Raw genomic sequence first — 27,131 nt, forward strand, 5'->3', positions numbered from 1 at the left:
GTTATGTTACAAGAAACACATCCAGAAGTTTCTCACACCACCAGCAGTCAGTCACGCCACCCATCTATCCATTTTCTGCTTCTTATCCAGAGTCGGATTGAGGTGCTAGCAGGTTAAGCCCCTCTGAGAATTGCAGCCTTAATGTGGTTGAGGGTTTTATGTGTCCCGGTGATCCTGGAAGCTGTGTTGTTGGGGTCAAAAACTCCTGGTAGGGTCTCCCAAGGCAAATTGGTCTAAGGGAAGGGGCAGGACTAGGAGCGATCCATACAATCCCAATGGATGCCTTTTTCTTTGTGTCCCGATCAGGGAAAACAGGGTCTCCTCCTGGAGCCAGACTTGGGGGGAGGGTCTCACCGCCGAGTGTCTGGTGGCCAGTCACAACCCCGAATTAAGTACATGGGGCCTCCATCCGTTTGGCCCACCACCTGCAGGGATAGGAATTGGGGTTGGGTAGTATGTTGGCCGGGTGTCAGGCAGGCAAGGCATAGTCTTTATTTAAAGCTGCATTGATCTTTTTTTTGGCTGGTTCGGGACATAACTCCACAACAGGTTGATCATCACAAACACATTTGAAATGGCTGCTTTATTATATTGATATTGCTGATAATCATTTGAACCATTAGTCATATAGATATATTGATTAGTGCTGCTTTAAAAAAATCATCAGAAGAGAGTTCCTATCTGACTTTGTATACAGTTGTAATAAAGACGAATTATGTAGAAAACTGTCGCTTAATGTTGTGCCTGTCACTGAATAGTACCTACAGTTAGTATTAAACAGTAGCTATTTGATTTGGTTATCCATCGGTTAATTTATTTTTCCTATCTGGCTTCAGTTAACATTTAATTTGATAGTTTCTGTCTGTCTAATGTGCATACCTGTAGGTGGAACATTATTCTTCAAATTGCTCATGTTCCTCCAAGTAGCTTAAGTATATGGTGCTAGCCAGTTCCCCAACGATCAAAGAGGTTCTTTGTAGTCTTTTTTTGTTTCCTGTATCAAATCAGCACCTTTACTGTGATGCTCCTACACGGCAGATGGGTCCCACTGACTTTCCATTCAACTACTACTGAGGGAGAATCATGCAAAATCATCAGTACAGTGGCTGTGGTATACATATTGTATTAAGAAAAAAAAACACTTTGGATTTTGTGGTTTTACATTATGTTCCGGTACTGGCACTGTCACAGCGCTCCATGCTGTTCGCCGGGCTGTCAGAACTCTTCTGAGGGCCTCATTAAAAACCTCCACATTAAATATAATAGCAGTCGTTACCTGAGCGGAAAAAACCACATGACGTCTGTTGCAGAGATTAATGTTAGTGGTGAAGCTATTTTTGCATTGAGACTGCTGGCTAATGGGATACAACGGCCTCTGCAGTGGATTTCATAGCTCCATCTGTTTGGACTTTAAGACAGGAGAAGTCTGCATTGGGGTGTCCCAAAACAAAATTAGCTCCTTACTGAAGTACAAACTCCATGATGAGCCCCTGTGACCTCACACGTGGACAGCAGGTGGACTAACCTGTCTACTTAGCATAAAATAGGGTACTTGCTAACGTGCACACTCAGACTGGTCAAGCGCTCAAGTTGCAGTCAGCTTGTGGTCAGCTCGGGAGTGAAGAACTGTGATTTATTGTGAGGGCACAGCCGGTGTGAGCATTACAGTATTTGGTCTCTGTTTGTATTGCAGGATGATATTTTGCGGTTAGAAGTGATTCTCGCAAAAACCAGTGGATAGTTGAAGAAAAATGCCTGGTGACAACTATGGTATAACATGATCAATGACAACTTCTTCAGATGAGTTATCCTGTTGCCTTATACAGAGAAACCATGGGACACAGTTAGTGGATGTTAAAACACTAAAAATAACTCCTGTATAATATGGGGGACTGTTTTTGTGACTATCTTTTTTGTGCCTTCTTTTTAACTGAAGAGAAATTACACAATAAACCAGTGCTCCTCAATTAAATCAGGGACCAAATAAAAGAATATAACACATGATAAAAGGAGCAGTTAAACATTTGGGTAAATATGCTTATTTCCTTTCTTGTCTATAGCGGGACAAGAAGATTGATACCCTTCTCATGAGGAGAACCAGACTAGCTTTTTCACTGTTTCCATTCTTTATGCTAGTGTAAGCTAGGCTAACTGCCTCCGGGCTCCAGCTCTACTCTCAATACACAGACATTAGAATGGCATCCATGTTCTTTCTGCTAGAAAGCAAATAAACTTATTTCCCAAAATACCAAATTATTCCTTTAACATCTAGGGATTCAAAAGTAAATTCTGTGTTTGATCCTTATGCTTTCCCTGCTTTGTCTTCATCACAAATGAATGTTGTTGAAAAAGATCATACATTATCTCACATGAATTCATGAATGCATAAAATATATTTATTAAATATAGTGTGCCGAAAACTATATTACATATTTACAAAGCCTATAAAAGCCCACTTTACATTGTAAATTTCATGTTCCATGTTCCATCACCATGTTCTTTGCTGTTGTATGACCAGCTGTCACAATGGCAGTTTTAATGACAGGCAATAACAGTTAAGTCTGCGAGGTGTTGATGTCTTGCTGACTGCTCTCTCTGATGATGTACGGAACACCTAAAGGGAGATAAAAACAGGAGAACAGTCACAACAAATACATCTATCTGTATAGTTTATTTTTCTGCATTTTCCTGAGTGATGTTACAGTATATTGCAGACTGAAGTACTTGGTTTTTAAACCGGAAGCTTTATAGCATGTCATCAAGCACCCGTGCTTACGTCTGAGGCATGACTTGCTTGCGTCTTTAAGAGGCTTTTAATAACACAGCACTGATAATAGAGGTCATGTGAAATTTTATTGTTTTGCTTTGACGGAATAGAAATGGAACCTTGCAACACATCCTGCGTCATGAACACTCCCTCTGCTTTTCAATAACTTTAAAATTTCTAAAAGCAGAATTTTCTTAAAGCCTATTTTCTTTTGTCTTTTGAAATGCAGAGCATTACAATAAAATTATATTATTACTTTTTCTCACTTAAGTGTTAAACATATAGTGGTGTATGCTGCTAAACATTAAAGCAACAGTAGAGTACAGTTAAATTACAAAAATTTGAAATTGGAAAATGGCACTTCAAGTAGCCATCAACTAAATAAAGATTTTCAACAGAATTATTATGCGGTTTGAATTTAAAACTACAATTAGTAAAGCACCTGGAATTACTTTAATTTTAAAGCACTTTCTTCAACAATAATGAAAAACAAAAAACAGTGAATGAATGAACTTTAGCTCTCACCTCTTTCTGGTCATTTTCTATTTTGAAGAGCACTAGGCAAATACATTCTCCATGTGCTGTAAGTGGCCCCCAAGTCCCTGGCAGATGTCAAGTCTATCTCCACGAACAGTCCATCTAGTTTTTTTGCCCATTATCATCCTCCTGATGTGCAGCCTGCTCCTCACATAGGCCAACTCTGGAGGGTACCAGTCTTTGGAGCACCTCTTCCTCACAGTCTGATATTTTTGGACTTCTTCACCATGTCTGCACCTGCACTGGAGAGATGGGATGCTGTGTTGTTCAGATGAAATAGTCGATTCCACTGCCATGGCTCAAGCAGAAGTAAACCCCTCAAATCCAAATGTGCTCTTGTTTGTGTCTGTTGTTTAACAGGACTGTACAACCTGTCATACAGTGTCTGTAGTCTGGAGTGGAGTGAAGAAACTGTGTTGCTGCAAGCCAAGTGCTCAGTGGTCAAAGTCTTGGGTTTATTCAGTATACTGACGCTATCAGCACTCTTATCCTGTCTGACTCAAGTTTATCACATCATCTTTCTGACGTCTGTTTTTCTGTTGGTGATAACCATATATGACTTCTTGTGCACCAAACACATCAAAATATGGTCATGCAACAATTGTCCTCATAAAAATATTATGAGAAGTAATCCTCTGTCTTCCCCTCCCTTGTATAATCCATATAAAGCAATTATAGTTAAATGGACAACCTTTTTTGGAATCATATGCAAGATGCAGAATCAGAGTAACCCTGCGTCTACCAGGATTTTCTACAGTTTTCTTCTACAGCCCAAAGACATGCAGGCTAGGTGAACTTGCAATGCTAAATTCTCCATATGTGAGAAAGTGGGTGTGAATGAACAGAGTCCTGGGGCACTCCATATTTCACATCAGAGAATACTGATGCAGTAGAGACACCAAATTTGTTTACCAATTGATCTACGATTATACAATGATCTATGCTATCAAAGCAGCACTGCCCAGAGGTCGAATTTGAATCCGTAGAAGGGAGAAGATCATTCACCACTTTAGTAAGTGCAGTTTCGGTGGAGTGAAACACTCTGGAAGCAGATTGAAAAGTTTCAAAAAGATTACTATTGGACTATTGTGGACTGAAAGACACAACTCTTAAGTCTAAAAAGCACATATCTGTAAAGGTCGAGCACCTGAGAGAGTTGTTTTGGAGTAAGTTTGGCTACAGTGTCAAAAAGAAATTTAGGATTGTGTTTATTACTGATTAAGCAATAGAAATATGCTAATATGCTGCTTTAGCAGCAGACAGCTCACTTAATTCAGTACACACTCTTGCCATTGGAGGTAGAAAGCTGCACCTGGCCTGTTTAAGGCACATGTTTCTTCTTTAAACCAGAGTCTAGACCTCTTTGTCTGGTTTTGATAGTAATAGGTGTAACTGAATCAAGGAGACTAGACAGAGCTGTGTTTAAGTCACTGCAGCGACAGTGAAAGAAGCCAGGACCAACGTAATCGCTCTCCAAGAGCATTTATAGTTAAGGGACTGTCGAATGTTATATACATTTGCACCAGTGTTACGAGGACAGGCTATTCAAATTTGACCAGAGAGAAAGTCAGATGAAAAACTATCCCACAGGACAGAAACAGGTCAAGGGTGTTATCACTGCAATGAGTAGGTTCGTGCACAAACTGGGTGAAACCAAATATATTAACAGGTGCCAGAAAGGCTTTACTTAGAGGCTGACAGGCCTTATTCAGGTGAATACTGAATTCACCTATAATTAAAATCTCATCAGAGTGAGTAACAAGGTCCGACATATATTCTCCAATTTCTTCAAAAATGGGCAGATGGTCTATGGAGAACCACAAGATGGAATGGTTGGAGTTTCCCTTGACAAGTAATTTATAGCTAATGGAGACAGTTTTAATACAAAAGCCTCAAAATAATTAATGAAGTAATATCAAGTTTCAAGATTAATTTGATAATAGACTTGTAGATGAATGACCATCCCCACCTTATTTAGTAGCTCATTGTGGGGATACAGTTCTTACTACCATAGGGAATTTTGTGGGATTTTGATCGATTTTATCAGGTGTTTTGTGGTACACTTCACCACCATCAGTGTTAAGGATGATAATTAGTTGTTTGTTATTCACATAGCCAGTCTACTCCAAAACTGCACTACCTATAAACCCAGCAGGCTCTCTAATCACCTGCGACCTGCCGATTGCTGAGTCCCTAGAGTCAAACCTGATGTAAAACCCTGTCCATATTTCTAGATAAAAGAGCTGCGCCTACTCCAGTATAATGAAGGCCTTCCACTTTCAGCAAATTGGGGCAGCTCCAGAAAGAAGGCCAGTTATCAACAAAACCAAATCCCTTATCATAGGCAGTTTATCAATGCCGACTCATCTTTCTCATCTTTTTGTCCTGGCTGGGTTTTCTTTTGTGATTTCAGACTGCTTCATCCTAATGTTAATGGTTCTGACATGGATTATGATGATTACGAGCTAAAGCTATTGGTGGAGTGTGCCTGGGCTCCGTTTTTCTCCTCACCTGATGCCAGCACCCTAAGATTAGCCATGTGTTGAACCTTTCTGTTCCATCCTGTTACACTTTTAACCCATCTGCATTATGTTCTGCACCGGTATCCTGTTTCAAAAGGAAATACATCAAATTAAACAGGTAATGTGCTGCTTCATGAGGACTTAAAAAGGCCATGTCAAAGAAGTGCTCATGCATCATTAGGAAGGTGCCACACATCATTATGAGACATTAAAACATGGGAGTAACAGAGCGTAAACACAAAGGGATGTAATGACAGCGCCAGGAAAATTTTTCACCTATCAAAGGTAGATTTTTTTTTTTTTTCTTTCCCCTGAGGCTTCTCATTCCTTGTGCTGTTCAAGATAAGAAGTGGTGGGAGCTGAAGAGTGCAGCATTGGAGATAAATTGAGCTCCTTGCCACTCTCCTCCTCATGCACGTGGGAGACAACAATCAGCAAATCAACTTGAGGGAAAATTGGCAGCGAAGGCAGGGAGAAAGTACATCTTCAAAAGGCTGTTTTAGGAAGAACATTAAGGTAACTAAATAATCTATCAGGAATCAGAGAATGTGATGAAAGTGGTTTTATTTAGTTATTTAGTCATGAACTGTTGCTTTGCAGGTATCCTGTGTGAATGCCTGAAATGAAAATTGTAACCAGGAGGGTTTCTCCTTTTTTAAACTGAAGGGTATCTTATTGCCGGAGGCAAGCCAAGATGCTGTCATTGCCTGTATGACTCTTAACTTTATCATTCCAAAAATCCTGAAGTGGCCATGGGCTTTGGTCTGTAATGAGCACATATTAAAGTAAGCGCATCATAATTCCAAGGTTTCTTCATGGTGAGCGGAAAAATCCACTAACTGATCGATGTGTGGGGGCCAGTGATGGATATAACGAAAGTCCTCGGATGGGAAAAAGGGTACCCTTTTTCCTAGCTTATGAAAGAGGAGTGGAGAAGGAGAGGAAAAGAAGGCCACAATGTTTCCTCCTTCAAAATGTGTTAAGTGAAAGCTCCCATAAATCCCCTTGAAAATGGATTAGCAAAAATATCTTTTCCTCTTAGGTTTCATTCAGACAGGAGCCAGTCTTGAAAAGGGGTGTCCTTATCTAAACACTCGACGGAATCTTACTAATCAAAGGCAGAAGTGCGCGAAACACAAGTCTAGGTTTTGGCCTAGTTTAGCATGGTAAAAGTCACTCGCTTTTCACAGTTTCCACCAAAACAGTGGAAGCTGGCACCACGTTATAGGAAAGCTCAATTATAATATCAGGTTGGATGTTATTACTGTTGATTATGCACTTTTGAAGACCCGATTTGCCCCTGAGTTCACTTCCTCTCCTCTTCCCTGGTTGAGACATGCTCTTTGAAATCTAACTCGCCTTGGAGGTTAATGAATCACCAGCCTGGTGCCCTCTTTTACTTTCACCCTTGTCCTTTGTCACATTGAAAAACACATACACGCTTGCTAACACTGGGTCTAAGCCTCAAATATCTACTTTTGGAGATTGGGATGCCCGTTAGATTTGGTTCTTTCAATCACAGGCAGCTCCTCAAACCAGGAGGGAGTGTTTTCTTAACCCCTGTCATGTACATTTCAAATAAACTCACACATTGCCTGAGTGAGTGTATGCTTGTATAAAATCTAACACATTCATTATAACCTACAGAGGAAAAAGACTCCATGTAGTGGAGTGAAAGGGGGCTTCCATCTTTAATGTATAATTCACAGGAGTTTCAATAATAACCATGTCTCCTAAAAGTTAAACTTATATAATTTGAATTGAGCTACAGTTTAATTTTTTGTCAAAAACATAATCCCACATAAAAAAAAAAAGACAAGATCAATGACATTTGAATTGAATAAATATCTGAAAACTGTTCGCTGTACGTATTTTTTTTTTTTCTCCTACAATATCTGGTCCTGACAACTAAACCATGTTTAATGTTTTATGTTTAGGCTTTTTTAAGCACTTGGTTTAACCTACATTTATTACATTATTTTCTACTTTGGGGTAGCACAACAAACTGTAAACACAACAGTGACATATTATCACCTTATTAAGTTGCTCTGGCTAACATATTAGCAAACAGTAGCCTATTTACATATCCAGCAGACATTGAGCATCATCAAAATTCATCTGTAGTCGTGTTTCTGGCCCCCTGAAAAATTTATATCTAATGTTCACTGTCCCTTTTGCCTTTATTTTGTTCTCCAACAACTTCTGAGGGAAATATCTGGATCTTTAAAACTAAAACGGTGAACTTACTAAAACACACCAGCTAATAATTCTCTGGGTTTGTCACAATGAGCAACACCTAACACATTTATTATTATCCATTGTTCATATAACAAGGCATGAGTCTACAGCCGCTTAAGGTTCTGTCAGCCTGTCCATGTGAGTTTGTTAGCATGCTAACGTCAGCATGCTAATATGCGCACAGTAATGATATTAACATGCTGATTTTTAGCAGGTTTAATGTTTACCATGTTCACCAACTTAGTTTACTTTGGTAGCATACCAACATTTTCCAATTAGCACCAAATCAAACATTTCAAGTGTGTGTTGGTACTAGATGAAAAGTCAGTGGATCACTAATTCATCCACTGAATCCACATCCATGCTGAATAACTGTACTAAATTTCATTGCAATCCATCTTATAGTTGCTGAGATATTCCAGTCTGGAGCAAAGTGGTGGAATGACCTAGAGCCACACTGCCAGTGTGGCTGATGAGAGCAGCTTTAAAGTTAGGAGAAGATCATGGTGTTGGTTAAATACTGAAATAGTGAATGCCACCTTGAAGCATGACACAGGATGCATTGACTTTTTTAGTGTTTAACGAAAACCACCATAATTCCATTAGCATAAACATTAAGTGTTTGGTGCCTAAATGTCACAACATGAATGTAATCCAGGTAGAAAATATATTAAAGACAAATTTAGGAAAGCAACTTTGTTCTAAATAAACACATTTTGTTGGAGATGGTGTTTGCAAATAAAGGATGTTCTCAGCATCCTGCACCGCCCTTTCTTACATGATAGCATAAATTAGTACTTTGGCTCTCTGGAAATATCGAGTCCTCTGCCAGTTCCTAATGGTTTAGTTCAGTAGGGGTGTGTGGGATGCATTGGCACTGAACAGCCAGCTTGTTTTCTTAGGGAAACAAGTTTGATAGATCCCCTTTTTAAGACTCCAGCAAGGGAGAGTTTGCTGTCATGTACCATTAGCCTGTAGCTCAGGCTAATGGTTCCAGCATATCCCTCTTCTTTAAGGAGGATGGATGCAGTCTTCGAAATGACAAGGAAATGGTTGCCAGATTTGTCTGGTGTTAAGACACTAAAAGTGTGTGAGAACGTAATTTCTGAGGACTGGGGAAAAAATGCTCTTGAGAAAGACACGATCGGCTTGTTCATCTCAGCTGGGCCTCCATTTAGCCTTGAGCAAGGACATCTGGTCACTTAAGTGGTTTTCATTACATCCTAGCTGACACACATACCCCAGCAAAGCTTCTCTTAATGTTCATATGCTTGACTTATGTTTGCTTTACCCCTGGCTTGTGGTTTTGCAACATTTTCATTTTCAGCATCGGTGGCAGGGAGGAAATGCTTCAGTGCAACATTGTCAGCAGAGATCTCATGTTGTATTCAGACATCCAATAGTGGGCTATATTTTGATAAAAGTTTCTCATATCAAATATTTGGTTTCATGCACTAAAGTGTTGGGGTATATAATTTGGAGGTCCTTAAACTGTTGAGACAATCTGAGCAACGTGCTGTATAAAATTTCCTGTAGTATATTTAACCAGTTTCTCACAGGTATACGATGAGTTTTCATACTCATTCACCACCACCTCAAACACATCCACATTGGAACAGGCTAATTGTAAATGGTCCAATGTAACATTTTATCTTTTATTCATCTTCAGAAACAAACAAGTCAAAATGTTACATGTGGCCCAACAGCTGCAACATCTGCAGCAAAAATGTTCTCGACATTATGATCAAGGTCATCTGAGGAGGCTTTTGCCCACATTTTACTGCGGTGCCTTATGTGTTGTTACAAATGCCTCCACAGCATATGTGACGGCAGCTAAGCAGTGCTGAGTGTAGGGCTTTATACCAGAGCTGATTTGTCTTATTTCAGAGTCCACTCTGTGGGTCTTTCCCACAGAAAGGTGGTGTAAGTTTTGCTGTAGTTGCTTAGCAGCGCCCAACAACTAAAGATCTGCAACCCCATACGAGAAGAACCTCAAGTACCGCAAACCCACATCCCCTGCTTTGCTTTGCGATGCCTTGGCACAGGCCCAGGATGCAGGCAGTTGACCTGGGTCATTACAGGGTGTTTATGACCAACGGAGAGCAGCTGAGGGCCCCTGTTCTGTGAATTTGTGCATCCCCGAGAATGTGGGCCCTGCTGTGCTGCTAATGGGCCCTATCCAAGATGCCCTCACCCCCTATTCATCTCCCCGAAGAGGTGGGTTACTACATCTTCTGATAGCAGATCTCTTGTGCTCTGAATTCCTCCCGAGCAATGATTCCCCTCATCCAGAGGGATGTGAGGCTGAGAGTGCAAACCAAAAGAAAAAACACTCCGTGTTTAGTAAATGATTGCAAACAGAGACAGAAGTTTTCCTACAATTTACTTACATTTCCCACGATCACCATTTCTCCAGAGTAGAGTGGTAAAATAGCATGGTCTGGTGGAAACACAATGGTATGAATAACAAAGAGCTTGTTGCATTACTGGGCTCTGGTATAGGTTATCTGGTTCCTTTTTGTCTTTTTATTTAACCCCATACAGAAGAATCCATACTTCAATAAGAGTCCCTTATTGTCTTCGAGACGTCTTCAGGAACCTCAAGCAAGTCCCGTTGCCTTCGTATAGTATCAGAAATTGTTATTGTGTGAAGTGGGCATGACTGAGGAATTGTCTGGAACCTAAAGGACACTTGTGACTTTGTTTTAATTTATCAGGTTGCTGTGTGGGCCAACGATGGGGATGCAGTGTTCATCAGAGAATTCACTCTGATTCGACGAGACCACCTCCCTGAAGAGCCTCTCCATGACAGCAGCCAAAAACCAGAAGACCCGGTAAGGGCCTCATCAGAAAACACTGCACTTACTGTACTAACACAATGGTGAATTCCCCCAGTCTGCTTTTTAATTTCAAACATAAACCTCTTACTCCGGCTTTCTTATATAACTTATAAAAAAAAATAAATTGAAATGTCAGATAAAACAAAATCAGCCAATAAATCTAATGTGAAGTCTTTACGTAACAACCACACCAGAGGAGTGAAAAATCAGCCATATTACACCTTAGTAATGAATACACATGAATGATGACTGTGGGACATTGGGAGTGGAGGTGTAATCTGATTGTAGGCTGACGTAGCTTGCTGTGAAACAGGGCAGCACATGCGAACACACAGACGCTTAACACTCACAGTAACACACACATACACACACACACACACACACACACACACACACACACACACGTTGCATGTTCCAGGGTGGGGTAGGATTTTTGCATCACATTACTCCCACTCTGTCACCACCTTTGATGAGACATGAGTCCTGGCTGTTGCAGTTTCTTTAAGCCGATCTCTCACTCAGATGTTTTATCTAATTATATGGGAGGGAGGGTTGAGGTGCTTTTGTCACAGAAATGCTCACCTATCTCATCATTCCTTTGTAATGGGATTAGTCATGGTGCAATTTTAGAGGAATCTAAATTGATCAAAGGTTTTTGAACAGAGTTATGTCATCGCTAACAGGAATGCTATCTTGAGGTGAATTTCAATGTTGCACTTTTCCATTTGCTGTGAGGGCACTATGTATTTGAACTGACTGTACGGTAGTTTTTATGCACTTACCCACATACTGTATATGACCTCCTCAGTAAGGTAAAAGGTGAAAAAGTATTCCTTCGCACCTTTCACAAGCTTTCATGCTTGAGTAAATGACCCTTTGACCTTAACATATAGATTATTCAGCAGCCCTCTACTCCCTTTGAACACTGATCAAATGGAGTGACATTTCTTTTGAAACAGCAGATCTGCTTGAACTCGACATCAGACTTTAAAGCAGGATCATGAGGGCTTATGTGAACATTCACATGTGCAGGATAGCCTTACACATCAGCGGTGGACAGAGTTTAGTTTTAGGAGGCAGGGATCATTCCAGACACACCGTCTTTCAGAGAATCTTTTTTTTTTTTTTATTAAGTGTAATATTTATGTTAACTTTTCCCTACCTAGTATCATAAAGTAATATGTGGTTGAAAGTATTTTTTTCCCTCTGCATTTTACTTGATCTTTTATATCCTAAATGCAGACTTTATGGAAAAACCATATACAGACTCTATTACAATGGATATGCCATCACACATGCTTACAGTACTGTAGTTACAAACCAAAAATAGCTATCTTTACAGTATTTGGATTTCATATTGTAACCAAGCAGTAGTGTGATTTATGATGCTCTGACCTCAAGCAAATTTTTAAAATTGCATCAGCTAGTTTTTGTGTGATTGTCAGACTAAACATTACAGAAAGGGTATTTATATATCCACTCCCACATACTGTATTCATGCCATGAAAGCCTCAGTTGCTCTTTATGGGTTTCATTAGAATGACTTTGGTTGCGTGATTTTCGCCATCAACACACGTGCAAATAAGGTGCACTGGTAGTGAAAGAGCATTTGATTTTACTGTAAATTAAATAAATAATTAAACATTTAGGGAAATTCACTTATTTGCTTCTTTTGCAAGAATTAGATGATAGGAGCAATACCACTCTTATGTCTGTATGTTAAAAACTAAGCTAGAGCTAAGGCTCACTAATTAGCACGTTGGATCAGCTGACCCTTCGCTAAGCCCCTCCCTAGAACGGCCACCATCCAATCCTACATTAGCAAATGTAACTAGGCACGGGAGGCCCGTCAAGCTTTCAGTACAAGGGTAAATGCCAAAACAGAATGCATATGGAACCTGCAAGTCCGACAGCAGATATCCTCATAGTTTAGAGGGGGGGGGGTTGAAAATGAAGAGGAGAGATGTCAGATATGGACTGAACAGTGTGGGCCAAGGTAAGACGCTACCTAACATTAGCTAGCTTTGCACATAATTGTTAGCAAACAAAGACAGTTGGATATTAAATATGAGTTATACCTTTATGATATCCAATATAGGGATCCAACACACATTGTGGGAGCAGTATCCTGGCGCACATTAAACAAATGGAAAAGCTGGATAATTTAATTTTGCTAGCAATGGGCTAAAACATATACAGTACAAGATAATGAAAGCTATAAGGAGTCATAACTAAACGTTAGCTTAAAATAAAACAATATAATGACTTATCCTGCTATGCAAGAACATTGTTGTTTGTGTATATGTTTGTCCTGCACATGAATTGTCAAGACCTGGGGTGCCTGCTGCTTGCATTGGGACCGAGCTTTTCCCTCGATTTTAATGTCCTCTTAATTCACAATACTCCGCCTACGAATTTTATCATGAATGTAGCTCTCAAATGCATATTGTATCCATTCTGTCTACTTCTCTCTGATATTTCAGAACTTATATTTGATAAATTTGCTATTTTTTTTTCTTTTGAATAGACCTCACTGATATCGCTGTAAAGGCCATAGATTGACATGCCGGTAGCAAAACCTTAGTGTTGTAACAACATTAACCAAGGGGGACGGGACATAGCGAAGGGTCAAATATTGTTTTTATATTTCTGTTTTTCTTAACAAATGAGAGACAACTTGTTTTAGGAATAGTCTGACATTTTGGGAAATGCCCTTATCCGCTTTCTGGCAGAGAGTTGGATTGGAAGATTGATACCACTCTCATACTGTCTCTGTCCATTAAATAAGAAGCTGCAGCCAGCAGCCAGCTAGCTTATCTTAGCAGAAAGGCTAGAAACAGCGAGCCCAGAGCACTTGACTCCCAAATCATAGCCTGGCACATTAACCCCCAGTTAAAAAAAAAAAAGAAACTGAGATCTTTTTTTGGTTTTGTTTTGTTTTTGTTTTTGATTTTTTTTTTTTTTCAGTCGAAACCTGCTGCTGTGGGTTGTAGGCTTAATGACATGTGGGTTCCTCTCATCCAGCTATTCCACCAGAAAGCGAATAACCTTTATTTGGAGTTGTTGGAACTTTGAAGAGTGCCGGGCTAGCTGTTAACCCCTGCTTCCAGTCTTCATGCTACGCTAATCGCTTCCTGGCTCTGGTTCCATACTTAATTCACAGCCATGAGAAGTGGTATCAATTTTGTCATCAGCAAGAAAATGAATAAAAATATTTCCCAAAATGTTGAACCATTCCTTTAAAAAGCTGCTAATTGTCTTCATTTCACTTCAGCCTTAAAATTGTCAGTGTGCTCTGTAATATTCACTTCTGTCTTTTTGTAAGAAGCATATGAGAAAGCTGCAATCTGCCCTTTAAAATCTTATGTCATGACAAAACAGGAGTGATGAAGATGACTGACAGAATCTAGGAGGACTTTTACAGGATATACAGGGTCAGAAGAGACTTAAAAGTTAAACTGGATGTAGAAGAACACAAGTATTTTCTCATATTTATTTGAATGTCAGAACAGAAAAATTGACTTCTTAAACTGAATGGTGTTACCATCTTTGGCTAGATGTATGATGCTAACATGTCTTCATATGACAGGGATACAGACTCCCAGGAGCCACACTTGTGATTCCTTTTAGCGCTCAGCTGCTTTTGGTTTCTGTATGCCTGTAGCACTGTTCTATGTTGGATGTTGGTTCAATATTAAGCTTGATTCGAAGCCAAGACAAGCGCAGCTTAATTAGCAAGCAACCCAGGATGCAGATCTCAAAGTGTATTCGCTTTCTCTTGTTTAACTTCACGAGTATGTGCCAGGGTCGGTTGGTGGGCAATAAGACTGACCTCTCCAGCACCCTTTAGCCTTTCCCCTAAGAGGGCCACAGATGAATTGTTCTCTCCGAAGGAAAGTGTTTTTCCTGGCAGCCACAGTACAAGCTCCTTCAATGGAATAGAGCTGTCTAAAACGGCTAAGGCCTAACATACCTTTCTAAATTAACCCATATTTATTATGTGATGGCAAGCATGTACTGTAGAGCTTCAACAACGTCAGCATTCATAAACAAATATCAAATAAGTTTATTGGGTTGAGAAGTTCCTGAATCAAAGTGTGTGGGGGGTCTGATGGCTGAAATGTTGGCTTCTGACTCTGAGAGTGTCTTTTTTTTTTCACTGTAACAAGACTGAATGAGTAAGACTGTGAAGATAAACAGAAAAGCTGCTCGTAAATCTAGCTACGACTATTCCCACTCATTGTTTGGCCATGAATGAATTTTTCCAGCATGTTAGTTTGATCTGCTGCAGAGAGAGAGCTGTAACTCACTCAAATCTTGCAGAATATGTTTTACAATGGTGACAAACACTTTGCTGAATTTTGTTAAGTTATCAGATTTATTTAACTGCGGAGAGAGAACTAGTCTGTAATTGTTTTGTTCTGGAAAATGGAAACTTTAAAGGTTAAAGTGGAGTTTGAAACTGAATCTCTTGAGAAGTTTCTGTTCCAAAGGCGATGCACAGGTGGCAGCTACTACTCAAACTTGGGCTGATTGACAGAGAATGAGAAAAAGAAAAAAGGAGGAAAGAAAACAAGTATTGTAAACTTCTAATCGTTGTCAAAAAGTGAAATGGAGATTTGGGATAGAAGAGAAAGAAACAGCCTTTGGACAACAGGGGAGAAAGGAGATAGAGAGACACACCACACGGTTTTCTCCTCAGTCGACTGCCGTCTAGACAGCAAATATGATCATCCTGTCAACAGGCAACTTTAAAGTGGGTTACTGAAAGGTGATCCCCCATTTACCAGATGAGTGTGTGTGTGTGTGTGTGTGTGTGTGTGTGTGTGTGTGTGTGTGTGTGTGTGTGTGTGTGTGTGTGTGTGTGTGTGTGTGTGTGTGTGTCAGGTTCTAGTTGTATTTGTGAGATAGTGAAGTTTCCTACAAGCAGGAATTACACAGAAACTGTAGGTAAGCTATTCTGTGTATGCTATTAGCTTGAAACATACCTATTTGCACTATGATATAATGCAAAATCACAAAACTTTTAGACTTATAGACCATATTTATCTCACAGAAACAAAACATTCAGAATAATGCTAAAACCAAAAAGTAACATCAGATTCTCTTTAAAGCTGCATTACTAAATTTTTTGGCCACTTGGAGCTAAACAGTTACCTATTTATATATTCAGTAGACATGACACTATTTATTTGGACTTGTGTTCCTGGCCACCTTATGACTCCAAGTGTAGCTTTTAGTCTCCTTTTGGCTTTGGTCTGGTACCCACCAATTATTGAGAGAGGTTTAGCAGCTAAATGTCCCACTGTGTTCCCCAGGTAAGTGCTAAGTTTCCTGCTGTTTGGTGCTGGACAGGTAGGTTACATTTGGTTTGTTAGAGCTCTTTATGCAGCTAGAAACAAGGCTGATGAGTGGAAAACCAAAACAGTAAGCTAAAAAAGACTAAAAAACTCTGTATAGCTGAGGAAAAACTGCAGAGTTGGGAGGGAAACCTTTCACATTTCACATTGTCATTTGATCAGTTGTCAGTATAATAAATACTGATTAGTGCAACTGTAATGTTAAAAAAAAAGCTTTAACTCTCATACTTTCTTACATTGCAAGACCTTACTTGGACTCTAATAATCCAAAATAATATATACCCTAAGTAAAGAGGTGGACACACAAACTATTTATGTAGAAGCAATAGAAACTTAAAAAAGACAGAATACTTATAAATAGTTTCTCTGCCCTGTAAAACCCTTTATGCTGCATGTAGGGTCAGGATGCACTGATTGCTGCTCTGGGTCACATTTTGTGTTAACCACGCCGAGAACAGCCAGGATATTATGGGTTGTGACAGTTAAGTGGTGGTAATGACAGTCATTAGAGCCCCCACTCAACAGTAATGACCAGAGGCCTGGTGTGAGGACACTTCCACCTTGCCTGTCTTTACACGTTTCATGGAATGGCGGTTTTGTCCTCTTGCACTGTTGTTTTATTTTCTCACCTTTTCTCCCTCTCATCTTTTTGTTAGATGTTGGATGTTTTGTTAGACGTTTCTTCCTCTCTGCCCTCTGCCTCTCTCACTTCATCACATGCCAAGCAATCTGGGCCTTAATGTTTTTACATGCTCAATTGCACTTCAGGCAGCAACAGTGAGGGGCATTTTTTTTCCCCGTTTTAAAAACCTTCAGGGTGAACAAGTACCGAGATGGTTCCGCCTTTTGGCAGTGTGTCAGGGTTTGGAGTAATTGGGGTTGGGCGAGTGGGGCCATGGGCCAGTCGGGGTGGCAAGCAGGGGGAGCACTCAGTGGCCAAGGCTGCAACAGCTCACAGAGAGAGAGGCCCATTGCTCAGCTGCACGCTAACTTGGCAGCTGTGTTTTGCATGTTGTGCCAGGTGGAAAGGGCAACGATTTTGCACAATTGAACACTTCATTTGTCTTCATTAAAAGGATGGGCATGTTAGTTTTGGCAGTCAGAGAGGATGTTTAGGCTCAGGTTTTTTTTTTCCACTACGTACTGTGCCCCCTGGTGTTAACACCTCTTCAAGTTAAAGCTTTAGCTTCAGCTTCCATCCCGTGGAGTTTTTGACCACTAGTAGTGCTATTGAGCAAAGTTTTGCTAGTGTGTCTTGCACATGCACATGGTTTCACACTATTCCTAAGACTGACAGTTTGTGGCTTCGACATGTTCAGAAATATAGTGATGTGCCAACAAAGTAAGGAAGAAGGAGATTTTTTTTAGCAAGTGAACATGAATGGTGTCTGGACTACTAGCAAGGAATGGACATGGACATAAACCACATAGGATTCAAATTCTTCCAAACTAATCAGCTCTGCAAATGTTTGATTAAAGAAAGAAATAAGACTTACTCAACACATCCACTGGCATGCTGCCATGTAGAGTTATGCAGCATAGTTTTTCATACAGTTCCCACTCATCTCTATCCAGTCTTAATAAAAGACCCAATGTGTCCCATCATCATCTTTTGAAATCGTTGTTTTTGCTCTTATTTATTCATTATTAGTCTTTTATTCGTAGAGAAATTAACTTCTCTGGATTCATCCACATTGCATTGTCACTGACTGAGTTGTTTCTTAGAAACATTGCCTCTATGTGAAGCTGCTCATGCTGTAGCTTGATTGGAAAACCTTGGGTCCAAACAGTGAGTTAATAACTGCTTTCATGATGCCAGTTAGCCATGGATGCCAGTGTTTGTTTTTGCATAGCCAATCGGAAAGTTACCCTGACTCTGGTGAAATTTGTTTGCGAGACAGCCCAGGTCAACAGTTTGTCTTTTGCACTAGAAAATATGTCCATTGTGCATTTAAAACAAGAAAAAGAATGAGTGAACAGGCAAACAATGTATCAAGAGACTTTTGCCGTCTTGACTTGTTCGCTTTGGCTGGCTGACTGGTGTTTGGCACATGCGAGTGCTGTTTGGAGCGTTGGCTCCAGCGCTCTTGAAGAAAGTGCTGAGTGCTGGTGAATGTGGTGCAAAGCCACGTGGCTTTGGACTGGGGATCCTTCTCTCGCCCCTGTGTTTGTTCCATCAACATATGTGTTCAGTAAAGCCTTGGCCCCTCACAGTGCCACAGCGAATATCACCCCCAGCTTGATGTGGTCTAACACCAGTGCACTGCGGGTACTAGAGTGGTGGTGCTGAGGTAATACCAACAGGGACAAGACCTCACCACAACGCCCACATAACAAATGTGGGGGTGTGAATGCATGCAGCCAGCAGTGTGTCTGTTGCTGGCTACTGTTGCACGCACACTCGCCTCTGCAGAGACACTTGCACAGTGTTACCTCATGTTATTCCTTGTGTGTTTGTATTTGCATGCTGGCATGTGCATATACTGTGCTTTGCAATATGGGAATCCATGTGTTTGTGATTACTGCGACTTTGGCATTCAACACTATCACATGTCACCTTGCAAATACACAGTATCCAAAACTATTTATTTTTTTTGAATAATGGGTAAAACCTCCCCTCTATGCTCTCCTACCTCCTCTTCCTCCCCATCAAGCCCACACCCTTCTCTCCTCACCTTCTGCAGTATCTGCTCCTCCTCAGCTTGTGAAGGCACAGACACTTTTGTGGGCAACTGATTGATTTCTAATTGTTTACATTTCAAGTTGCACTCCCTGTTGCAGATGTTTGTATTCTACTCCATGTTCAGAGTGCATATACACAGACACGCACAGACACAAACAGAGACACACTTGTACAATAGGGATGTGTTGATGCCAAAAAGTTTCATCCAGGAATTTTTGGATGTCTTAGCTCTAGGCTTTGGCACTGCACGTACTAATCGCCTCCAACTGGAGGCGATTGTTACTATTAGGCCTCTTATTTTCTGGTTCTGTATGTGTGTGTGTGTATGGGCACGTAGGCGAGATCATTCAAGGCTTTTGCCATGAATGTGGTTTCAGTTTGGTTAAATAAGTGTAACAAGCGAAATTAAATTTTGTAACAGTTTTCAAAATAAGGAATATTGCAGCCAAACAATAACTTATCAGTCTAACAAGTTCTCAATCTTGATGGGAATCCTCCACCAAAACTCTTGGACCTTGGTGCTATTTTAAATAAATTCAGCAGAGTTGTTGCTTTAAAATAAAAATGTGTCTAGGACAAGTTATGTTTCACTTTGTGGTTCTCAACTTGAAATAAATGGACTAACTGCAGGGTGGCAGTTAATAACTTTAATAATTTCAGTAGGACTCCAATGTAAGCTTCTGCATGAGGTGTTCATAGTGGCCTCTTGGCTCCAGCAGCCTTTCAGTATCCAGTAGCCAATCTTCAGTGTAAGCAGCAGTGTTATCCTGAGTTACGGCAGTAATTACCTGCTGCTGAAGGATCCCTGCAACCCATGTGGTGCAGAGTTTAGGTTAAGCAGTGGGCAAGGTGCAACCCAAAACGGATCCCTGTCTTTAATGTGGGCTCTAATGGCTCTATGTGGTGGTGGTTTGGCATGTACAGTACAGTAGCAGAACAAAAATACACATATCCCAGTTTTCCTATCTGGAAGGACGGGCTTCAATTTCAGTTTCAGTTGATCCCTGAAAATGTGTCTGTCAACAGTCACAGCAACAATCAAGGCCATTGTGTGCTATTGTCTTAATGAGCCAGTATTTAATATAGGAGCCTCTTTTATGAATGAAGTGTTACATCTAAATTAATAAAAATATTACTTAAACAGAAGAAGATGAAGATGTAAAAAATTACACATTTTTCTTCTAGAGCTGCAACTACTAGTCAGTTAATCAATTATTCGATGAAACTAAAATAATTTTACAACTATTTTGATAATTGATCCATTGTTTGAGTAATTTTTTGAGCAAGAATGCTAAATGTTTTTAGCTTCTCAAATGTGTGGATTTGCTTCTTTGTCACATGATAGTAAAAATGAAATATCTTTAGGCTGTGGACTGTTGGTCAGACAAAATAAGCAATTTAAAAGAATCATGTTGGGCTTTGGGCATTTTTCACTAACTTTTGACATTTCATAAACCAAAAAATTAATCAGTGAATTGAGAAAATAGTCATATAAATATAAATAGATTTAAATAAAGCACATGAATTAATGATGAAAATATTTATTAGTTGCAGCCTAAATTGCTTAATTGTGTATGAATTCTTGCGCGCTGTTTCAGTTTGACACTAATAATGAAATATTTAAGTTCAGCAATCCTGCAAAGTCTGCAACTTCAAATTATTTATTGGGGGAAAATAACTCAAAACTGCGTAATCCTAGAAGATAGTTTTCTCTCACTATGTCTCGATGCATTTGATGCAGCTCCAATGGCATCATTTTGCAGCGCAAATGAGGGCATTATAGTTATTACTACAACATGGATTTTGGGGATTTTCTTGTAAGTTCAGTTGTTTACTGTAAATATGTGCAATCCATGTTCCAACAACTCACCTAGTCCAGCAGTAGTTTTATAAAAGGGGTCTGCATTCTCATATTCATCCCTCCAGGCATTTTTTCAGATTTTGCAGCATTATCAACCACGTCCTTCACCTCACTCATTAAGTAGTGTTGGATAACAGCAGAAGCTATGTTTCCAAAATGTAATTTTTACTCTTAAGAGCATAAAGCAGTGGAGCTTGTCTGTCTGTAAATTGTGTATTCTTGAGGGATTTAAGGTTCTTATAGGCCGGAGCTTAACGCGGCATCTCTGGTTGCCCAGGACTTACAGTATATTGAAAGAAGGTTTTGGTCTGAACGTGGTGGTCTTGCTCTGATGCATGCTGAGAACCCATCACTGCAGACTGGTGTAAGTAATGTGAGTGTAAACATGAGAAGATCAAGATCATGAAGTGTATGTGTGCAGACCTACAGCACAGCCACAAACACACAAACACATGCAAACTCACACCCTCCTGTACACACTCAAAGACAGTTTTCGCTGTCAGGGAGCCCTGGGAGAGAAAGTAATCTGTTCACAAACCACAAAATTGAAAAATGACCCTGAAACTCTTCCAAGCTGAAAAGTTAACAGTGCTTGCAACACATGAAGGCATACTTAGACCAAAGCTTTATACAACACAGAGGTAAGCTTCTGACTTCAAATTAGCATAATTTAAGGATCTCTTTAGGTTGTGGGTGAAGATTCAACTCAGTTACGCTCTCTCACTTAAACTCTTATGCTTTCATACACACTTTAATCTTCTGCAAGGCGTAAATCCGTGGAGCGTGCCAGTGGGTCAAATGGGTGCTTCTGAAGAATTTTTAGGTCCTTATAGACTGATCCTTAACTAGGTATCTCTGGGTATGCAGTACTTAACAGCACGTTTAAAGGCCACAATCACGAACACAGAGTAAGTCAAGTTTTTATTATTATTTTCATTGTTTTCACTTTTTTTTAATCTCTTTATTAGATAGCAATGGTAGAGATCTGGCAGGAAACAAGAGAGAGATGGATGGCGAACGACAACAAAGGTCTCTGGCTAGTTACTAAGACATTACTATATGCAAAGTTAAATCTAGCTTTGAGAACTTCTGCATTCTGTAGATGTGCCAGTAAGTTTTTATGTATTTAAGTGGTATTTCAGGATGCTGAAGTGGAGTTTCTTTGAATAAACCTATATCAAAATGCTTGCTTTCATTTTGTACTCTGTGTTATCAAACTTTTAGTTAGTTTTAGAAAGTTTTATTTTAGGCAGCCAAAAGTTTCAATGTATTTAAGCTTCGCTTTATACTTTTCCCTCCCATTTCAAGGTGCCTGAGGTTAATAAAAGATGAAACTCTCTACTGTCTATTCTTGCTTGACTATAGACATGAAAAAACCTTGGTGAACATCTCTTCTTTATATTATCATTGTTTGGTTAAGCTTGTGTAATTTTGCAGACCTTGTGGGCTGGCTAAGTACCGGTTAGTTTTACCACAAGAGTAGATGAAGGCCTATTTTCAAGGTTTGAAAAATATGATCAACTGCTTTCTCAGTTGTGTTTGTGCACTTTGGATTTGTTAGCTGGATTTGTTAGCTGTTTTTGTGTTTGCAATCAAACAACACAGAAACCTCTGCCAAACAAATTTAACGCATCAAAAGGATGGTTGTACAGCGAATGAGCTGTAGCACATTCCCAGCAACACTGATGAGTAATGCACATGATATGTTTTAAGGATTCAGTGTCTCCTAATCAACAATATGCCTTCATTATAAACCTTTTCCCCTCTCGAAACATGTCATATACACAGAGACAGCTTGTTTTAGATGACATGGGCTTGGGTCTTCCACTTATCATGCATGTTACCCTCTTAATTGTACAAAGAGTTGCCTGTAGTGGGAGCTTAATTGGTCTTGCCTCTGAGTACTGATACGTGAGGTTTACAAAATGCTCTCAGGCTGATTTGTGACCACGGCTCGGTATTTGGGGCCTTTTCTGTTCCTCCGGCAACGTGGTAATAATTCCAATGATGCTTCCCAGATGCATCTACCGGACACTAACTTTGGAGAAGCTGATATGTTAAGCATAGCAAAAGTAGTCAAAATCCATATGCATTGCCAAAGCCATTTTAGAGGATCAGGATTTAAGCGTCTTTTTTTCTTTTTCTTTTTTCTTTTTTCTTTTTTCTTTTTTCCCCACCCGACCAGCTTTAAGTACGGGTAAAACTCTGGGCCTTCAGCTAAGTTACACCTTGCTTTTGCCCATTCATTTTTTTTCTTTTTCATTATACTTCCTTCAAACAGTAGGAATATGAGATCTGTTCACAGGTCAGAAGCAGAAAGGTACAGACCTTTTTGACAAAAAAAACCAAAAACACCTATATGAGTGCTGTATCGGAGCAGCATCTGGTGCTTCAGGGGATGTGCATCCTCCCACAAAATGCGTGCAAACTTCTGAATGCTTTTTTTCTGAATCCTGACCCAGTGGACTATTGAAGCTCCCAGATTTATTAGCCCATAGTGAACGAATAAGGTCCCGTGATGAAAACATTGTCTGGAGGCCTCGGGCCGCGAGCCAGGGTGTTAGTTGACTAAAGACAACTATTCATGCTGATGTTCCTTTGTCCACTCGATGAAATGTCTGCATTGTGTTGTTATACATGGTGTCTGTAAAGATAGTCTGTCTGTGATTTATGATATTAATCTTTGCATCGCTTTGGTGCCAAATATGAATATCTGTGGTAACAATATAAAGCCATCAATCATCTGGTCACTGAAGAAATAATTAATATTGTGCAGAAAATAAAGAAGAGTTCTCCCTAATCAGTTAGAAATGAAAAAAAAAATTCAGCATATTCCTACTGACCTCTGCAACATTAAGTACAGTTTTATTTCCTCAAAGTCAAGAATGTGCTGTATACTGTTAGATTATGATTTGTGGCGCCTTGGGTTTTACAGGTTGGACCACAAGCAAATGAACAGCATTTCTCACAATCAGTTTTTCTGAATGACCTCACTGGGATAATGATAGGGGATGAAGTACAGCAGAGGAGCTTCTCTTCTACTCCATCTCTCACTGGGATGCCATAGATGATGGAGTGATGGGAAGTGAGGGAGGGTGGGGGTACAACAGATGAGGGAGAGGTTTTAAAGCCTGGCGCTGTTTTGCCCTCAATTGCATGGCGGCACGAGGCAAAAGACACCAATTAGAGGGAGGCGTAGAGTGAAGCCCTACTAAATGAGCTCAGCCTGCGGCTCCTGTCTGGCATACATACAGACATACACAAACAGAAACACACACACACATATATACACACAAGCTCTAAAACGGGAGCCCCACTGGCTGCTTGTCTTTTCATATTGGGTTCGTGGGTCCTTATGCTGTGTCTGCGTTTGCAAGAATTTGATGACGATAGGCCACAAAGAGAAAAATGTTTGTCTGTAGTTGCTAATGATTTAAAATGTGTACATATGTGTGTGATATATAGCCAGTTGTGCTCTGCCTATGGGTGGGAATGAGGATTTATTTTAACAGCCTCTTATTTTCTGCCTGATGCCAGAAGCTATGGGTTTGTGTAAACCCCTGCCACACTTTAGAGGGCTTAGACCACCCCAGACACAGCAGACAAGTCTTGTCAGTGCTTGTCATACATCTCCTATGGACTCTGTAGACTGAATGTATACTGTATATGCATGTATACGTCTAAGGGAACCACTGGGAATGGGAATTGATATTAGAAGGTCTGAGAATTGTACTCTGTAAATAATTTTCTGATTGCTGTAAGAAATTTTTTTTTCACTTGCCTCACTGTAAAGGTCAGAGGTTAAAGTCAGCCACCTACTGTATTTGGAAGGCCTCTTGCTTACTGAAACTTTGGCTGCTTGGCAGACTAGACCTCATGTGTCCTTAACATTTAAGCCACTTTTTTTCCAGCTATTGTATTATTATTCTTTTGTCTTTAAGGTCATGATGATGCTACTGTGCTCTAACTTGAAAGAAGAAAAAATGAATGGACTGTTGAATAGCTTTAGAGAGAAGCCTCAAAAGGACTTGTAGTTTTGTCTCTCAGACACAAGATGCTGCTCTTGAGCTGTGAAGGCTGCAACAGGAATTACATCGGGTGTTTAGAAGTTTGGTTTCTCTTCTTCTTCTTTTTTTGCAGCCCTTGAAGGTGAACAAGATATGTATGATTCAATACTTGAATTACATGCGTTCAGAGGTAGATACCACTTTCTCACTCTAACTCACATCCAAATATCAAAGAAAATGTAACCCCTTGAAATCTTTCCCAATTAGGGGTCAGTATAGAAAGCTGCTTATTCTAACTCTCCTCTCCTCTCCCCTCCTCTCCTTCCCTCTCCTCTCCTGCTGTTCAGTTTTACTGTCTAAGCTGTGGCCTGTATAACGGCGCAAACACCTCACTGCCTGGGAGATCACTACAGTAGCATGTTTAAACAGCTGTGAGCCCAAAAGCCCTTGGGAAAACAGGGTAGAGGGGTTTTTATGTGGGAGCGGGATGGGATGGGGGTGCACTGATGCATTGCAGCTCTTTTCCTGTGCGGTTACTCTTCAGCCATGCATCCAAATGTTTCCTCTCCCTCTCCATCACCTGGGCAACTTACCACTAACACTAACCTTAAAGAAGGACACGTAAGGGTTCTTTTCATGAATGCCTTGGCGATTTTGTTTTGTAAACTGTGAAAGAGAAACTTGATGTAATTTCCTAATTTCCCCAACACTATAAAGGAACATAGCCCAAGGTGTGAGTTTTGCAATATAAACTGGCTTTTCTAAAAGTGTATTTAAAGGGATGATGTATTACTTGGCATGCACGGTTTAGCTGTAAAACTTTCATACAGACACACACACACACACACACACACCTTCATCTCTCTATCATTCTTTTTCTCTCTCTGTCGCTCTAACTCTTACTCTTGCACTGGGCTTTGTCACTTCAGCGTAAGCACGTGTTGTTTTTGGGGGACTTACACACTTGAAGACCGATGCTGCCCTTCTTCTTGGAGGACAGTGTCTCAAAGTACTCGACGGACAGACATTGCCATCCACAGGCCACAGCGTGACGATGGCTAAAAATATGAATGGTTACTGCTTTAAACACCACTGGCAGGTATGACATTACACATTACATAAAAGTGTGAATAATCACAAAATAATCTGATAATCATGTCATGTTACTACTTAGTGAAAACAGAGCTTATACCTCTTAAAAAGATGAATGATTTCTCCACACAGCTCTCAGTACCGCATCAACTTGGCATCATTGATCCTCCTCCTCAGTTGGCGAGGATGTCTTCCCTTGTTTCGTGTCTGGTTACATCCAGAGCAGTGATGTCAGCTATTTTCTTTTGCCATTATCTTGCGGTTATACTTGTTGGATTCTAAGTTTCCTGAAACTTGGCATTGCATTGCTACCATAGCCTTCTGTCCTGTTCTTTTTTCCAGAGGACCGTTAAAGCTCTTCTTCACTGTTGGGAAGGAGTCTGAGGGGAAATTTGAAGGGCATTTTTTTTCGAGTCGTGTTTATCTTAAGGCTTTGGTGAAAAACCATAAGATCTGTCCCCTGGGCCATATTTCTTTGTTGACCTACTGGTGAGCTAAGCTATTTGATATGCCAGTGGTTTTGGAAAAGAAGCGCAGGATGGCAGGCATGTGAGTGCTCTTTTCCATATAGATCTGTCATCTGCTCAATAGGTTTAGACAGGCTGAGCTGAAACGCTATCCAGTGACTTTCATACAAGAGTGATGGAAAGAGAAAAGAAGACTTGATGGAGTGACAGTCTGAAAAAGAGAGAGGCATAAAGAGAGAAAATTCAGATGAAAATTCAGATGTTAATGGCTGAACTGAGTCACTGCATGTGCTCTTTTTACACTCTTTCTTTTCTGTTGTACCTCAGGGCGTCTTTTAGTTATCCGTCTCATTGTGTCTCTATGTAACTTCCTTGTCTTTTCTTTTCAGATTGTGTTAAACAAGAGGCTTAAAATCAAGCCTGTTAAATGATACGATTATCAGTCTCCCCGTGCCTTTTTGCCGCGTGCTTGCATCCTCTTCGTGTTTCTCAGCAGATTACGGAAGCATATGGGTGACGAATGCTCGATTGCAGAGCTGCTCTGTGGTAGGCTGATTGATTGTTTCCTCTCTCTGAATGTGGGTGCTGCAGGACATAGCCCAGCTGATGTGTTGAAGTGTAACTGCCTGACAGAACTGTCAGCACTCCCGGCACCATGGCAAGCTATGGACAGAGAGATATATTGCACAAGAGCTTATGTCATGCACTTCTTACTGCAATTCCAAATCTTTTCTACACAGGCCTGAAATTATTTCTA

General features: G+C 40.2%; 1 protein-coding gene across 4 annotated transcripts in view; it reads left to right on the plus strand.

Moving 5' to 3' along the window:
* LOC120797564 (ADAMTS-like protein 1) overlaps window positions 1–27,131 on the plus strand; it is a 100,519-nt gene that overhangs the window by 27,027 nt on the left and 46,361 nt on the right. For all 4 annotated transcript variants that reach the window (XR_005708540.1, XM_040141341.1, XM_040141342.1 and 1 more), the window contains exon 2: window positions 10,782–10,898. Coding sequence is in view for 3 of the 4 variants with exons in the window: in XM_040141341.1 (XP_039997275.1) it covers window positions 10,782–10,898 (117 nt within the window). In the remaining variant the exon portion in view is untranslated. The remainder of the gene's footprint in view (window positions 1–10,781; window positions 10,899–27,131) is intronic.

The sequence above is a fragment of the Xiphias gladius genome, chromosome 12 (genome assembly GCF_016859285.1).
Source record: "Xiphias gladius isolate SHS-SW01 ecotype Sanya breed wild chromosome 12, ASM1685928v1, whole genome shotgun sequence".
Taxonomy (NCBI): Eukaryota; Metazoa; Chordata; class Actinopteri; order Istiophoriformes; family Xiphiidae; genus Xiphias; species Xiphias gladius.